The sequence below is a fragment of the Aedes albopictus genome, chromosome 3, assembly GCF_035046485.1.
Source record: "Aedes albopictus strain Foshan chromosome 3, AalbF5, whole genome shotgun sequence".
Taxonomy (NCBI): domain Eukaryota; kingdom Metazoa; phylum Arthropoda; class Insecta; order Diptera; family Culicidae; genus Aedes; species Aedes albopictus.
This window is the reverse complement of record NC_085138.1, coordinates 201,887,902-201,903,536: the sequence shown is the minus strand read 5'-3', so window position 1 is coordinate 201,903,536 and position 15,635 is coordinate 201,887,902. Positions and strand designations below refer to the sequence as shown.

The following is a 15,635-nucleotide window of genomic DNA, read 5'->3' as shown; positions in this document are numbered from 1 at the left end:
CATATTCGACCCAACTCGAGTGTTTCTCATTCCGCGAATGTTAAAAGAAAGACCGTAGAGTTTGTTAGAAAGTGGTGTCCCTCCCCACGTGTTCATCGGAAAAACGTGGTCGCCGCCGTCCCAAAGTGGTTTGCTGCTGTCTGCTCCTGCTGTAGCTGGTGGCCGTTCATATCTCGGCCGTGTTTTCGTCGACGTAGCCAGGTTTGCCTACATTTTTTGGTGCCGAAACCCGGGACTGCCAGGTCCCCGTCATCGTTATCGGCCGGCGCAAGAGGATAGCGTGGATTGTTCTCGAACAATAGCGGGCTCCATTTTGGAAATTTTCGCCGCTGTTGTACCACCCCACGGATCTTCAGCCGGATTACTTGCTGCATCGGTAGCTGTTCTCGACCTGGACGTTTGCAAAGGCACGGAAGATCACCAACGAGCAAAGGACGCAGGTCAAGCCAAGTGAGCCCAGGTAACGCACTGCACTGGAGACAAAAGGTGAGTGGACCACCATTTTATTTTCGACCAATAAATTGTTCTCGTGCGTTTTATTGTTATCGCGCCCATTGTTCCAAAATGGTGCTTCGACAGTGCAAGAAAACAAAAAAGCTCCTTCTGAAAAGGAACAATATCATCGGTTCCGCCAAGTTGATCAAGGAATACGATGAGAATTTCGTGTTTGACCGTGATTTTCCTCAACTCAAGTTTCGGCTTGAGACGTTAGATAGCTTGTGGGAGAAGTTCAATGAGGTGCAGGCAGAAATTGAACTTGAGGATGAGCTTTCGGAGGAACTTGCTGAAGAACGCGTTGATTTTGAAACGCAATACTTCGAATTGAAAGGCTCATTAGCCACCAAACTTGCGGTCTTTGATGAAAGAGCTGAAAGGCGGCCCGGTTCACCTGGTGCTCCGCCTGCACATGCTCCTTTTGTTCGCCTCCCTGAACTTAAAATTCCGGAGTTCAGTGGAGATTACGATGAGTGGATGAATTTTCACGACCTTTTCACCACTCTCATCCACACTAATGGCCAACTTTCGGCAGTACAGAAGTTTCAGTACTTGAAAACTGTACTGAAAGGTGATGCTTTGCGACTCGTGCAATCTCTCGCAGTCTCCGCGGCAAACTATGCTATTGCGTGGGACTTGCTAAAAAAGCGGTTCGACAACAAAAACTTCCTCATCAAGCAACATTTTTCGGCATTAATGTCCACTCCATCTGTGCGCAAAGAGTCTTCGTCTGCGCTGTGCAACCTTGCGGACGAGTTCGACAAACACGTGAGCGTGCTCAATAAATTAGAAGATCCCAGAGAACATTGGAACTCGTTCCTAGTTGAACTGCTCAGCAGCAAACTTGACCCGTTGACGCAAAAGGAGTGGGAGAATCAGCTTCAGGAGAATGTGCGGCCAGTGTATGCTGACCTGGTTGCCTTCATCCAAAAACGTTCTCGCATTTTGCAGTCAATTACGCTCTCCCAACCTTCGCCTTCTACGAGTAAATCCGAACCGAAGCATGAGTCCAGACCCTCTCGATCAAAAACCTCATTGTACCACTCAGCCAACAGTGATAGCACTCAAAAGTGCAGTTTGTGTAAGCAATCGCACACACTATCGCAGTGCGATGAATTTAGGAAGCTAACGCCTCAAAAACGCTTCGAGTTGGCTAAACGGCAAGGACTTTGTCTAAATTGCCTGAAATCATCTCACATGATGAAAAACTGCTCAGCTGGTTCGTGTAGGACCTGTAATAAACGTCACCACACACTTTTGCATTTGAATTCGCAGTCTGCCAGCAATACAGAGTCCCACGATAAATCTGTGGCAGCACAGGTTGGCCAATGTCAGCAATCCCCACAATCGGCCACGGTCGTCGAATCGCCGTCGTCGGTACCGTGCATTGTCGATCAATGTCACGGGGTCCCTCGGGTTACGGGACAGGCCTCGTCGCCGTCGGATAGGCCAACCAATCGTTCGTTATCGTCCGTTTCGTCGCCGGTTCCCCCGGTTATACCGTCAAGCTTAGCTCATAGCTCCTTGCAAGTGACGAACTGCCAAACCGTCACACCCAATCACTCTTTCGTATCGAAAGCATGTATCTCGTCAGTGTTCATGCTTACTGCCTTCGTGAAAGTCCAACACGTGGATGGCACTCATATTCTCGCTCGCGCCTTGCTGGATTGTGCATCCGAAGCCAATTTCGTAACCCAATCTCTCGCTCAACGGCTTTGCTCGAAACGCACACCAGCCAATATCGATGTGTACGGCATCAGTCAAACAGTCAAACAGGTGAAGCACAAAACGATCATTACTGTATCGTCGCGCTTCGGTTCGTACACAAGTAGCATGGAATTTCTAATTTTGCCCACATTGACTAGAGTCCTACCCACTGCAACTGTTGACATTTCGAAGTGGGTCATTCCTCGCCACCTTCCCCTTGCTGATCCTAAATTCAACATTGCGCATGATATCGACCTCATCATCGGTATCAAAAACTTCTTCTCGATTCTGGAGAACGATCAAATCTCCGTTGGAAATGGCTTGCCAGTGCTTCGCAAAACAGTTTTCGGTTATGTTGTCGCCGGTGAAGCAGAACAACCATGCGCCCCCTCCGTCGTCTGCAACGTGTCATCGATGGACAACCTGGAGTCGATGGTTCACAAGTTTTGGGAGGTGGAGAGTTTTGAGAAGGGAAAGGCGCTCTCGTTGGAGGAGCTATACTGCGAGAATCATTTCCGAAAGACACACTATAGAGCTTCTGACGGTCGGTACGTGGTTCGTTTGCCGATTCGTAGGGAGATGCTTGACTCGTTGGGAGAGTCGTTCAGAATCGCCGAGCGGCGGTTTTCGGCCATCGAGAGGAAGCTGTCGTCTGATCCACAACTACACGCAGAGTACTCGAAGTTCATGGATGAGTACCTATCGTTGGGGCACATGGAGGAAATCAAGCCTGATTTATCTCCGTCTACCCCGCACTTCTATCTTCCTCACCACGCCATTCAGCGGCCCGACAGCACCACCACGAAGACACGCGTGGTGTTCGACGCTTCGTGTCGCGGCAGCAACAACATTTCGCTGAACGATCTCTGCTATATTGGTCCCACCGTCCAACCGCCCCTCATCGCTACACTAGTCAACTTTCGCATTCCTCGCTTTGCGGTGAGTGCGGATGCCGAGAAAATGTACCGGCAAGTGTGGGTTCACCCGGATGACTCTTTGCTGCAACTGATCCTGTTTCGGGAGAATCCAGCCGAGGAATTGAAGACCTATCGGCTGAAAACGGTGACATACGGGACTGCCCCTGCACCGTATCTCGCTACACGCGTTCTCAATCAGCTCGCCGAGGACGAAGCCGACAAATACCCTCTCGCTGCTTCAAAGGTTGGAAAATGTTTCTACGTTGATGATTACTTTTCGGGGGACAACAACGAACAACAATCGATTCAATTTTGATCGTCGTGATCGTTGTTTTTTTTTTGAGCGTGTGCCCCGTGGCGGTGGTTAACTGCCGCAATGGGTGATGATGAGGATGGCGGGGGTACGTCATATACCATCAATGAAGCCTTGTTGTTGGCGTCGGGTGCACCGACCCAACAAATTGTTAACAATGTGAACCCCTTTGGCACCCCTCAATCTGGAGTGTCTGCAATGGACGCCAATAATACACCTCAAACGTCCCCCCGCCTCAAGGCCTACCCTCCCGACTTTGGCGGTCCATATGTTGTTTTCTTCCGACCCAAAGGCAAACGTTTGAACACCGTTCAAATCAGCAAGGATCTGACTAAGCGGTATTCTTCCGTTGTTTCCATTGACATGGTTGGTACAGCTAAGCTTCGGGTGACAGTAGGCGACCGAAAACAGGCTAATGAGATTGTGGCCTGTGAGTTGTTTACACTTGAGTATCAAGTGTACGTCCCAAGCGCTCAGGTAGAGATTTCGGGGAAGGTCGCCGACGCATCTTTGACCTGCGAAACGATCATGCAAGGCTGTGGTCGTTTCCATAACCCTTCTCTACCTCCTGTCCAGATACTGGATTGCCGGCAACTGCATTCGGTCTCCCAGGAGGGCGAGAAGAAGGTTTACACACCATCTGATGAATTTTGTGTGACCTTCTCCGGATCTGCATTACCAGATCTGCTGGTGATGGGCAAACTTCGGCTACCTGTGAGGCTGTATGTACCGAAGGTTATGAACTGCACCAATTGCAAGCAGCTGGGCCACACCGCCCTATACTGCTGCAACAAACCTCGCTGTGCAACATGCGGCGAGAGGCATGTGGACGGTGCGTGTAAAACGCCGCCCAAGTGTGTTTATTGTGGTAGCGACCGTCCACATGATCTGATGGCTTGCCCAAGGTACATACAGCAGAAAAAACATCAAAAACGGTCGTTGCAGCAGCGATCACGGCGAAGCTACGCCGAAATGTTGAAAAAAGCTGCCCCGGCCGTTGAATCCCGTAACATCTACTCCTCTTTATCTCTCGATGATCAGGGCTCTGACTCTGAGGTCGGGGACGGGGTTCCCTTTGTTTTCAAGGGTGAAACGAGGAAACGGATGAGGCTCCAGAGACCCACCAAAAAACCTCGGAATCTGCCTAGCAGTGACCCCCAACCCGCCGTGACAAATTCTAGGAGTGTTAAGAAAGGCGCCAAACGTTCACCTCCTGGATTCAAAATCCAAGATGAACGCGGCTTTCCTTCGCTCCCGGGAACATCAAAAATCCCAGATGTCCCAATTTTTTCGACTTCTCAGCCAGAGGGACAGCATTCGGAGAACCAGGAACAACCTCTTGGTGCTCCGATGTTTACGCTTTCTGGCATCGTAGACATCATCCTAAACTTCTTTAATGCTTCCGATTCAGTGAAGAGCATTGTCAAAGCACTTCTTCCTTGTATGTCCCCTCTTTTGAAGCAGTTGGCTTCTAAAATGCCCCTCCTTGCGACATTCGTATCTTTCGATGGCTAATTTAACCACCGAGGTCGAAGATATGATTTCTGTGCTACACTGGAACTGTCGTAGTATCGTACCAAAATTAGACGCTTTCAAATTTTTAATTAACAATTTACAATGCGATGTTTTTGCGCTATCCGAAACATGGCTGACAACCGATGTAACCATACCTTTTTCCGATTTCAACATCATCCGTCTTGATCGGGCCGACTCATACGGAGGGGTGCTTTTAGGGATCAAAAAGCAGCACTCATTTTACAGAGTTGATTTCCATCCGATGACGGGCATCGAAGCCGTCGCATGTGAGGTGACTATCCGAGGTAAAACCCTCAGTGTTGCCTCCATATATCTTCCACCGAGAACTGCGATATCTCGCAGGGATCTCGCCCACATCTGCTCGGTTATGCCTGAGCCACGGCTGCTCATGGGAGATTTCAACTCCCATGGTACAGGCTGGGGGGAACTGTACGATGACAGCCGTTCAACTTTGATATATGACCTCTGCGACGACTTCAACATGACAATTTTGAACACCGGAGAAGTTACGCGAGTGGCGCCTCCAGCTAAAGATGGCAGTCCTAGAGACAGTCGATTAGACCTCTCAATCTGTTCGAGCTCACTATCGCTGGAGTGCTCATGGAGGGTTATCCAGGATCCCCATGGTAGTGATCACCTTCCGATCGTTGTTTCTATTTCCAATGGTTCACGGCAACCTCCATCTATCGACATTTCCTACGACCTCACGAAACACATTGACTGGGGGAAGTACGCGGAAGCAATTATCGACGGTGAGCAATCGGTAGAAGACCTTCCACCGCGGGAAGAGTATCAGTTTCTATCAGAACTGATCATCAGTAGCGCGCTTCAGGCACAACGTCGGCCAGTGCCAGGTCCTTCGGTTCGCAGGAAACCCCCCAATCCGTGGTGGGATAGCGAGTGTACAGAAATCTATCGCGAGAAATCCGCTGCGTTCAAAGCGTTGCGGAAACGCGGTGCGGTCGAAAACTTTAAGCGGTACACTTCCCTTGAAAGCACGTTTAAGAACTTGGTCAAGGCGAAGAAAAGCGGTTATTGGCGTCGGTTCGTCGAGGGTTTGTCGCGCAAGACTTCGATGAGAACTCTTTGGAACGTCGGGAGAAGAATGCGTAACGCGTCGTCGGTAAACGAGGATCGAGAAAGCTCTCCTCGGTGGATTCTCAAGTTCGCCAAAAAAGTTTGTCCAGATTCCGTACCCGTGGAGCGAATGATTCGTGATGTTTCCGAGGATAGGGACGATATGGATAGACCGTTTTCGATGATTGAATTCTCACTTGCTCTTCTTTCATGTAACAATTCCGCTCCAGGAATGGATCGAATTAAGTTCAACTTGCTTAAAAACCTCCCTGACGTGGCTAAGAGGCGCTTGTTGAACTTGTTCAATCAGTTTCTGGATAACAACATCATTCCGGATGATTGGAGGCAAGTGAGAGTGATAGCTATTCAAAAACCCGGTAAACCCGCGTCGGATCATAATTCGTACCGTCCAATCGCGATGTTGTCTTGTCTACGGAAGTTGTCGGAGAAGATGATTCTCTTTCGACTGGACAAATGGGTTGAATCGAATGGCATGTTGTCAGATACACAATTTGGTTTCCGCAGAGGCAAAGGAACGAACGACTGTCTTGCGATGCTTTCTTCAGAAATTCAACTTGCCTTTGCGCAAAAGCAGCAAATGGGCTCAGTGTTTTTGGATATCAAGGGGGCTTTTGATTCAGTTTGTGTCGATGTTCTTTCCGACAAACTGCACGAAAGCGGCCTTTCACCAATTATGAACAACTTTTTGTACAATTTGCTGTTTGAGAAGCAGATGAGCTTTGCTCATGGCGACTTGACAGTTTCACGAATTAGCTACATGGGTCTCCCCCAGGGTTCATGTTTAAGCCCCCTTCTTTACAATTTTTATGTCAGAGACATTGATGATTGTCTCATGGAAAATTGCACGTTAAGACAGCTTGCGGATGACTGTGTTGTTTCTGTGACGGGATCAATAGCAGTCGATCTGCAAGGGCCACTACAGGATACTTTGGACAATTTGTCTACTTGGGCTCTGAAGCTGGGTATCGAATTCTCTCCGGAGAAAACTGAGATGGTTGTCTTTTCTAAAAAACACAAACCGGCTAAGTTTCCGCTCGTTCTAATGGGTAAGACAATCACTCATAGCATGTCTTCACAATACCTCGGCATCTGGTTCGACTCCAAATGCACCTGGGGGAAGCACATTGTGTATCTGATACAGAAATGTCAAAAACGAATCAACTTTATGCGAACTATTACCGGAACATGGTGGGGAGCACACCCGGAAGATCTGATCAGGCTGTACCAAACCACCATTCTATCGGTTTTAGAATACGGTAGCTTCTGTTTTCAATCCGCGGCGAAAACACACTTGCTGAAACTTCAACGGGTTCAGTACCGTTGCCTTCGAGACTCATGTTTACACTTGAGTATCAAGTGTACGTCCCAAGCGCTCAGGTAGAGATTTCGGGGAAGGTCGCCGACGCATCTTTGACCTGCGAAACGATCATGCAAGGCTGTGGTCGTTTCCATAACCCTTCTCTACCTCCTGTCCAGATACTGGATTGCCGGCAACTGCATTCGGTCTCCCAGGAGGGCGAGAAGAAGGTTTACACACCATCTGATGAATTTTGTGTGACCTTCTCCGGATCTGCATTACCAGATCTGCTGGTGATGGGCAAACTTCGGCTACCTGTGAGGCTGTATGTACCGAAGGTTATGAACTGCACCAATTGCAAGCAGCTGGGCCACACCGCCCTATACTGCTGCAACAAACCTCGCTGTGCAACATGCGGCGAGAGGCATGTGGACGGTGCGTGTAAAACGCCGCCCAAGTGTGTTTATTGTGGTAGCGACCGTCCACATGATCTGATGGCTTGCCCAAGGTACATACAGCAGAAAAAACATCAAAAACGGTCGTTGCAGCAGCGATCACGGCGAAGCTACGCCGAAATGTTGAAAAAAGCTGCCCCGGCCGTTGAATCCCGTAACATCTACTCCTCTTTATCTCTCGATGATCAGGGCTCTGACTCTGAGGTCGGGGACGGGGTTCCCTTTGTTTTCAAGGGTGAAACGAGGAAACGGATGAAGCTCCAGAGACCCACCAAAAAACCTCGGAATCTGCCTAGCAGTGACCCCCAACCCGCCGTGACAAATTCTAGGAGTGTTAAGAAAGGCGCCAAACGTTCACCTCCTGGATTCAAAATCCAAGATGAACGCGGCTTTCCTTCGCTCCCGGGAACATCAAAAATCCCAGATGTCCCAATTTTTTCGACTTCTCAGCCAGAGGGACAGCATTCGGAGAACCAGGAACAACCTCTTGGTGCTCCGATGTTTACGCTTTCTGGCATCGTAGACATCATCCTAAACTTCTTTAATGCTTCCGATTCAGTGAAGAGCATTGTCAAAGCACTTCTTCCTTGTATGTCCCCTCTTTTGAAGCAGTTGGCTTCTAAAATGCCCCTCCTTGCGACATTCGTATCTTTCGATGGCTAATTTAACCACCGAGGTCGAAGATATGATTTCTGTGCTACACTGGAACTGTCGTAGTATCGTACCAAAATTAGACGCTTTCAAATTTTTAATTAACAATTTACAATGCGATGTTTTTGCGCTATCCGAAACATGGCTGACAACCGATGTAACCATACCTTTTTCCGATTTCAACATCATCCGTCTTGATCGGGCCGACTCATACGGAGGGGTGCTTTTAGGGATCAAAAAGCAGCACTCATTTTACAGAGTTGATTTCCATCCGATGACGGGCATCGAAGCCGTCGCATGTGAGGTGACTATCCGAGGTAAAACCCTCAGTGTTGCCTCCATATATCTTCCACCGAGAACTGCGATATCTCGCAGGGATCTCGCCCACATCTGCTCGGTTATGCCTGAGCCACGGCTGCTCATGGGAGATTTCAACTCCCATGGTACAGGCTGGGGGGAACTGTACGATGACAGCCGTTCAACTTTGATATATGACCTCTGCGACGACTTCAACATGACAATTTTGAACACCGGAGAAGTTACGCGAGTGGCGCCTCCAGCTAAAGATGGCAGTCCTAGAGACAGTCGATTAGACCTCTCAATCTGTTCGAGCTCACTATCGCTGGAGTGCTCATGGAGGGTTATCCAGGATCCCCATGGTAGTGATCACCTTCCGATCGTTGTTTCTATTTCCAATGGTTCACGGCAACCTCCATCTATCGACATTTCCTACGACCTCACGAAACACATTGACTGGGGGAAGTACGCGGAAGCAATTATCGACGGTGAGCAATCGGTAGAAGACCTTCCACCGCGGGAAGAGTATCAGTTTCTATCAGAACTGATCATCAGTAGCGCGCTTCAGGCACAACGTCGGCCAGTGCCAGGTCCTTCGGTTCGCAGGAAACCCCCCAATCCGTGGTGGGATAGCGAGTGTACAGAAATCTATCGCGAGAAATCCGCTGCGTTCAAAGCGTTGCGGAAACGCGGTGCGGTCGAAAACTTTAAGCGGTACACTTCCCTTGAAAGCACGTTTAAGAACTTGGTCAAGGCGAAGAAAAGCGGTTATTGGCGTCGGTTCGTCGAGGGTTTGTCGCGCAAGACTTCGATGAGAACTCTTTGGAACGTCGGGAGAAGAATGCGTAACGCGTCGTCGGTAAACGAGGATCGAGAAAGCTCTCCTCGGTGGATTCTCAAGTTCGCCAAAAAAGTTTGTCCAGATTCCGTACCCGTGGAGCGAATGATTCGTGATGTTTCCGAGGATAGGGACGATATGGATAGACCGTTTTCGATGATTGAATTCTCACTTGCTCTTCTTTCATGTAACAATTCCGCTCCAGGAATGGATCGAATTAAGTTCAACTTGCTTAAAAACCTCCCTGACGTGGCTAAGAGGCGCTTGTTGAACTTGTTCAATCAGTTTCTGGATAACAACATCATTCCGGATGATTGGAGGCAAGTGAGAGTGATAGCTATTCAAAAACCCGGTAAACCCGCGTCGGATCATAATTCGTACCGTCCAATCGCGATGTTGTCTTGTCTACGGAAGTTGTCGGAGAAGATGATTCTCTTTCGACTGGACAAATGGGTTGAATCGAATGGTATGTTGTCAGATACACAATTTGGTTTCCGCAGAGGCAAAGGAACGAACGACTGTCTTGCGATGCTTTCTTCAGAAATTCAACTTGCCTTTGCGCAAAAGCAGCAAATGGGCTCAGTGTTTTTGGATATCAAGGGGGCTTTTGATTCAGTTTGTGTCGATGTTCTTTCCGACAAACTGCACGAAAGCGGCCTTTCACCAATTATGAACAACTTTTTGTACAATTTGCTGTTTGAGAAGCAGATGAGCTTTGCTCATGGCGACTTGACAGTTTCACGAATTAGCTACATGGGTCTCCCCCAGGGTTCATGTTTAAGCCCCCTTCTTTACAATTTTTATGTCAGAGACATTGATGATTGTCTCATGGAAAATTGCACGTTAAGACAGCTTGCGGATGACTGTGTTGTTTCTGTGACGGGATCAATAGCAGTCGATCTGCAAGGGCCACTACAGGATACTTTGGACAATTTGTCTACTTGGGCTCTGAAGCTGGGTATCGAATTCTCTCCGGAGAAAACTGAGATGGTTGTCTTTTCTAAAAAACACAAACCGGCTAAGTTTCCGCTCGTTCTAATGGGTAAGACAATCACTCATAGCATGTCTTCACAATACCTCGGCATCTGGTTCGACTCCAAATGCACCTGGGGGAAGCACATTGTGTATCTGATACAGAAATGTCAAAAACGAATCAACTTTATGCGAACTATTACCGGAACATGGTGGGGAGCACACCCGGAAGATCTGATCAGGCTGTACCAAACCACCATTCTATCGGTTTTAGAATACGGTAGCTTCTGTTTTCAATCCGCGGCGAAAACACACTTGCTGAAACTTCAACGGGTTCAGTACCGTTGCCTTCGGATCGCGTTAGGTTGCATGAACTCGACTCACACAATGAGTTTAGAGGTACTTGCTGGTGTACAGCCTCTGACAGACCGCTTTGCGGAGTTGTCGTTCCGGTTCCTCATCCGATGCGAGGTTGTGAATCCGTTAGTCATAGAAAACTTCGAAAAGCTGCTCGAACAGAATCCCCAAACTCGTTTTATGAGTGTGTACTACTGGTACATGACGCTGGAGGTAAGCCCATCTCCGGTTAACACCAATCGTGACAACTTCTCAGACTTCGACAGCTCCTCTGTGGATTTTGATCTCTCTATGAAGGATGAGATCACTGGTATACCGGAATCTTTTCGTTCCATAGGTATTCCACAAATTTTTGCAAGTAAGTTCGGGCATGTTAGCGGGGCCAGACAGTTCTTCACAGATGGTTCCAAAACCGATGATTCGACTGGATTCGGTGTCTACAACGAATTTCATAGTGCCACCTTTATGCTTCAAAAGCCATGTTCGGTATATATTGCTGAGCTAGCGGCTATATACTACACCTTAGAGTACATTCGCACTCTCCCACCTGAGCACTACTTCATTTTTACCGACAGTCTAAGCTCTCTGGAGGCTGTTCGGTCAATGAAACCGATGAAGCACTCAGCGTACTTCCTGAAAGGAATACGCCAAGTCTTGAGTGCTTTGTCCAAACGCTCATACATCATCACCATAGCTTGGCTCCCTTCACATTGCTCAATTCCGGGCAATGAGAAAGCGGACTCTCTGGCTAAGGTGGGCGCTAGCGAAGGCGATATTTACGAGCGTCAAATCGCCTTCGATGAATTTTTTGCATTGGCCCGTCAGGAGACCTTGATCAGCTGGCAACATAAATGGAGAGATGGAGAGATGGGTAGATGGTTGCACTCCATCATTCCACAGGTGTCGAAGAAGCCATGGTTCAAAGGGTTGGATTTAGGCCGCGATTTCATTCGTGTGATGTGTCGGCTGATGTCCAACCACTATTTGTTGAACGCACATACCTTCCGTATTGGGCTCTCAGAAAGCAATCTTTGTGTCTGTGGCGTGGCTTACCAGGATATCGAACATGTCGTGTGGGGATGCAATGAGTATCGTGAGGTCAGATCTGAGCTGCATGAAATTCTCCGGGTCCGAGGAAAACAACAGAAACCCGTTAGAGAAGTGTTGGCAGGACTTGATTTGGAATACATGAACCTGATTTACCAGTTTTTGAAACGTGTTGATGTCAGAGTTTGATGTAGTACGTTCCTTGTTTTCGTTGTCCGCCTTTTGGTTTTGTTGTTCGCCCCTGTCTGTCGTCTCCCCTTTCCGTTTGTCCTCTTCTTGTCGTTTTCTACCGATAAAGTCCTTTCTTTTTGGTTCCGTTACAGATATGGACAATTTGTCCCATCAATGATTTAGTATAAGTTAGCAAATAATTTAGTTTTAAACCCATAAACCCCCCCTTCCCAATTTTATTTTATTTTTTTTTTTCTTTCAATCCTTAACCTCGAAACAGCCGCGAGTACTTCGGCTTCCCAAACTAACATAGTTTTAAGGCAGTAATAAATTGTAAAATGTAAAATCATTGTAAAAACAAAAGATTTCGGCTCAGTTATGCCCATGTGGCGCCCGAGCCTTCCAAATAAACGAATAAGTAAAAAAAAAAAAAAAACAACGAACAACGCTTGATGGAAACGAACCATCAGCTAATCGAGCTGCTACGTTCAGGTGGATTCAACATGCGAAAATGGAGCAGCAATAGTCCCACTGTGCTCTCCCAAATTCCGGAATCGCTTCGGGACGCTCGAACAGAACTCGATATCAGCCAATCTGACTCGGTGAAAGCTCTTGGACTTCTTTGGCACCCACAGTCAGATGAATTTAGCTTCAACGATCCAGATCTCACGTCTTCTGAGCCAATCACAAAGCGTTTGGTTCTTTCTCAGATGTCACGCCTTTTCGACCCGATGGGATTAGTTGGGGCATCCATCGTAGGTGCAAAAATCTTTTTGCAAGCACTGTGGTTCGAAAACTTCAACTGGGACGACATTTTGCCGGAGCAATATCAAAAGTGGTGGATCCAGTTCCGCAACGAGATTGTAACGCTATCTTCGCTTCGAATTCCACGTCGCATTCTCATCGAAGACTATCGAGCCGTAGAATTTCACGTCTTTTCAGACGCTTCCGAACATGCGTACGGCTGCTGCATGTACGTCAAATCTATAAGCTCTACTGGGGAACAGCAATGCAACCTGGTGATAGCGAAATCGCGTATCAGTCCACTTCGTAATTTGTCTATTCCTCGTCTCGAATTGTGTGCGGCAGTTCTCGGCGCTCAATTGGCCGATTTCGTATTGGATTCGACGAAGCTGGCTTTCCCGGTTACATTTTGGACCGATTCGTCGATCGTTCTTCATTGGATAGCTTCGTCTTCTACGCCGTGGAAGGTATTCGTTTCGAATCGGATTGCCGAAATTCATCGGCTGACAGGAGGAAGTATGTGACGGCATGTCCCGACTGAGCTGAACCCTGCGGACAAGATCTCGAGGGGAGTCTCTCCGTCGCTCTTGATGGAAGATTCGCTCTGGTGGCACGGTCCCCCCTACCTTCGGCAAAATTCGGATACTTGGCCGGAGAACTGCATCAAACTAACACCACTACATCAAGAAGCTCGGAAAACCGAATCCAAACAGGTCGTTTCAGTCGTAGTCGCTCACCATGATACGATTGATCTCATCGAACAGCATTCATCGCTCTCCCATCTGCAACGCAAAGTCGCATGGCTGCGGCGGTTTGCTAATAACTGCCGCACTAAACCACCTGAAAGGCGCAATTTTGGTCCACTTTCGCATATGGAACTGGAACACGCGCTGATGGAGCTCGTCAGGCAAACGCAGCAGGTCTATTTTTCGGCGGAAATCGAATTCCTCAAGAAGTACAAGGGGACTATCCGCAAAGCTTTTTCGTTCAAATCTCCTCTAAAAACTCTCTGCCCGTTCTTAGATTCGAACGGGTTGCTGCGAATTACTGGTCGGCTGCAGCATCTCGATATTCCGTACGATACCAAACACCCATTGGTATTGCCCCAAAAGGCCCACCTAACAACGCTCATCGTGAGAGCAACGCACCTCCGAATGTTACATGCTGGACCACAACTTCTCTTGTCGACGTTGCGCCAGCGCTACTGGCCAGTGCGAGGCCGCGATCTTGCCAAAAAAGCTGTTCGGGAGTGCATTACCTGCTTTCGCTGCCGTCCCAGAAATGTCTCTCAAATCATGGGACCATTACCTGCAGTGCGAGTTACGCCGTCACGCGCGTTCACCCACTGTGGCGTCGATTATTGTGGGCCGTTTTCGGTTTCGATTCCGAATCGTCGCGGGCCGTCGGTCAAGATACACGTCGCGATTTTCGTATGTATGTCGTCGAAAGCGGTACACATCGACATGGTGTACAACCTCACGTCCGACGCGTTCGTGAACGCATTAAAGCGCCTCGTCGGTCGTCGCGGTCGTGTCTCCGATATATACTGCGACAACGCACGAACTTTCGTCGGAGCAAATTGTATGCTCGAAGAGAATCGGAAGCAATTCGACGCGATGCACCGATCGCGTGAACTGCACTCGTTTTGTGCGGAAGCTGGAATTACCTTCCACTTTAATCCAGCCCATTCACCCCACTGCGGCGGCCTCTGGGAGGCTTCCGTCAAGACCTTCAAGTACCACCTCTACCGTGTCATGAAGGATACGGTGCTCAACACGGATGACTTCAACACCCTGATCATTCAGATCGAGGGGATAATGAACTCTCGCCCACTATGTCCGATGTCGTCGGACCCCGGAGACGTCGTTGCCTTGACGCCAGGGCACTTGCTCGTGGGAGAACCACTTTGCTCTCTCCCCGAGCCCGATTTATGCAATACTCCCATTAATCGTCTCAATTCATTCCAGAAAATGCAACGAAGCCTCCAGCATTTCTGGAAAGCTTGGTCGCGAGATTACGTGGCTCAATTACAGGACCGCAAGAAGTGGCCAACTGTCCATCCGGACATCGAGGTAGGAACGTTGGTGCTCCTCAGAGATGATAACGCACCTCCGATGCGCTGGAATCTCGGTCGGATCGAAGAGGTATTCCCCGGAAAGGATGGACACGTTCGTGTAGTTCAGGTTCGAACTGCACACGGGAGCTACCGACGAGCAATCACCGAAGTGTGTCCACTTCCCATCGAGGATCCCTCCTCCCAGCAACCTACCACCCACTGAGCATGGAGACGCTTGGTGTTTTGTTGAAAGCGGGCTTTCAACGGGGCCCGGCATGTTGGCAATCACAATTGTAAAATATGTTTATAACCTAATATTTGAATTGTAATTAGACTACTCTATTTGAGTCACATGTAATAGAAATCCTCTCTGTTACCCACTGTGATGAGCTAAATGAACTCAGAGAGTAGATAGGTTGAGTTCTCTTCCGATCGGTACCGTGCCGATCGTGTTTGCGCGATTGCTAGTTATAAAGCAGATCATTTAGAATCTGCGAGTTAGTTGTATTTCGGATTTTATCGAATAAACATATTCGACCCAACTCGAGTGTTTCTCATTCCGCGAATGTTAAAAGAAAGACCGTAGAGTTTGTTAGAAAGTGGTGTCCCTCCCCACGTGTTCATCGGAAAAACGTGGTCGCCGCTGTCCCAAAGTGGTTTGCTGCTGTCTGCTCCTGCTGTAGC

At 48.5% G+C, this 15,635-nt stretch overlaps 3 protein-coding genes across 3 annotated transcripts; all 3 read left to right on the top strand.

Annotated features, from left to right (window-relative positions):
* The first annotated feature begins 564 nt into the window (after positions 1–564).
* On the top strand, positions 565–3,435 carry LOC134290541 (uncharacterized). Its single transcript, XM_062857702.1, has one exon. It carries the CDS (start codon positions 565–567, stop codon positions 3,433–3,435), a length of 2,871 nt encoding a protein of 956 aa, XP_062713686.1.
* A 9,168-nt stretch (positions 3,436–12,603) lies between these two features.
* LOC134290540 (uncharacterized) lies at positions 12,604–13,419 on the top strand. The gene has a single exon (XM_062857701.1). The coding sequence runs from the start codon at positions 12,604–12,606 to the stop codon at positions 13,417–13,419; it is 816 nt and encodes a 271-aa protein (XP_062713685.1).
* Positions 13,420–13,485: 66 nt separating this feature from the next.
* LOC134290539 (uncharacterized) lies at positions 13,486–15,174 on the top strand. Its single transcript, XM_062857700.1, has one exon. It carries the CDS (start codon positions 13,486–13,488, stop codon positions 15,172–15,174), a length of 1,689 nt encoding a protein of 562 aa, XP_062713684.1.
* The last annotated feature ends 461 nt before the right edge of the window (positions 15,175–15,635 follow it).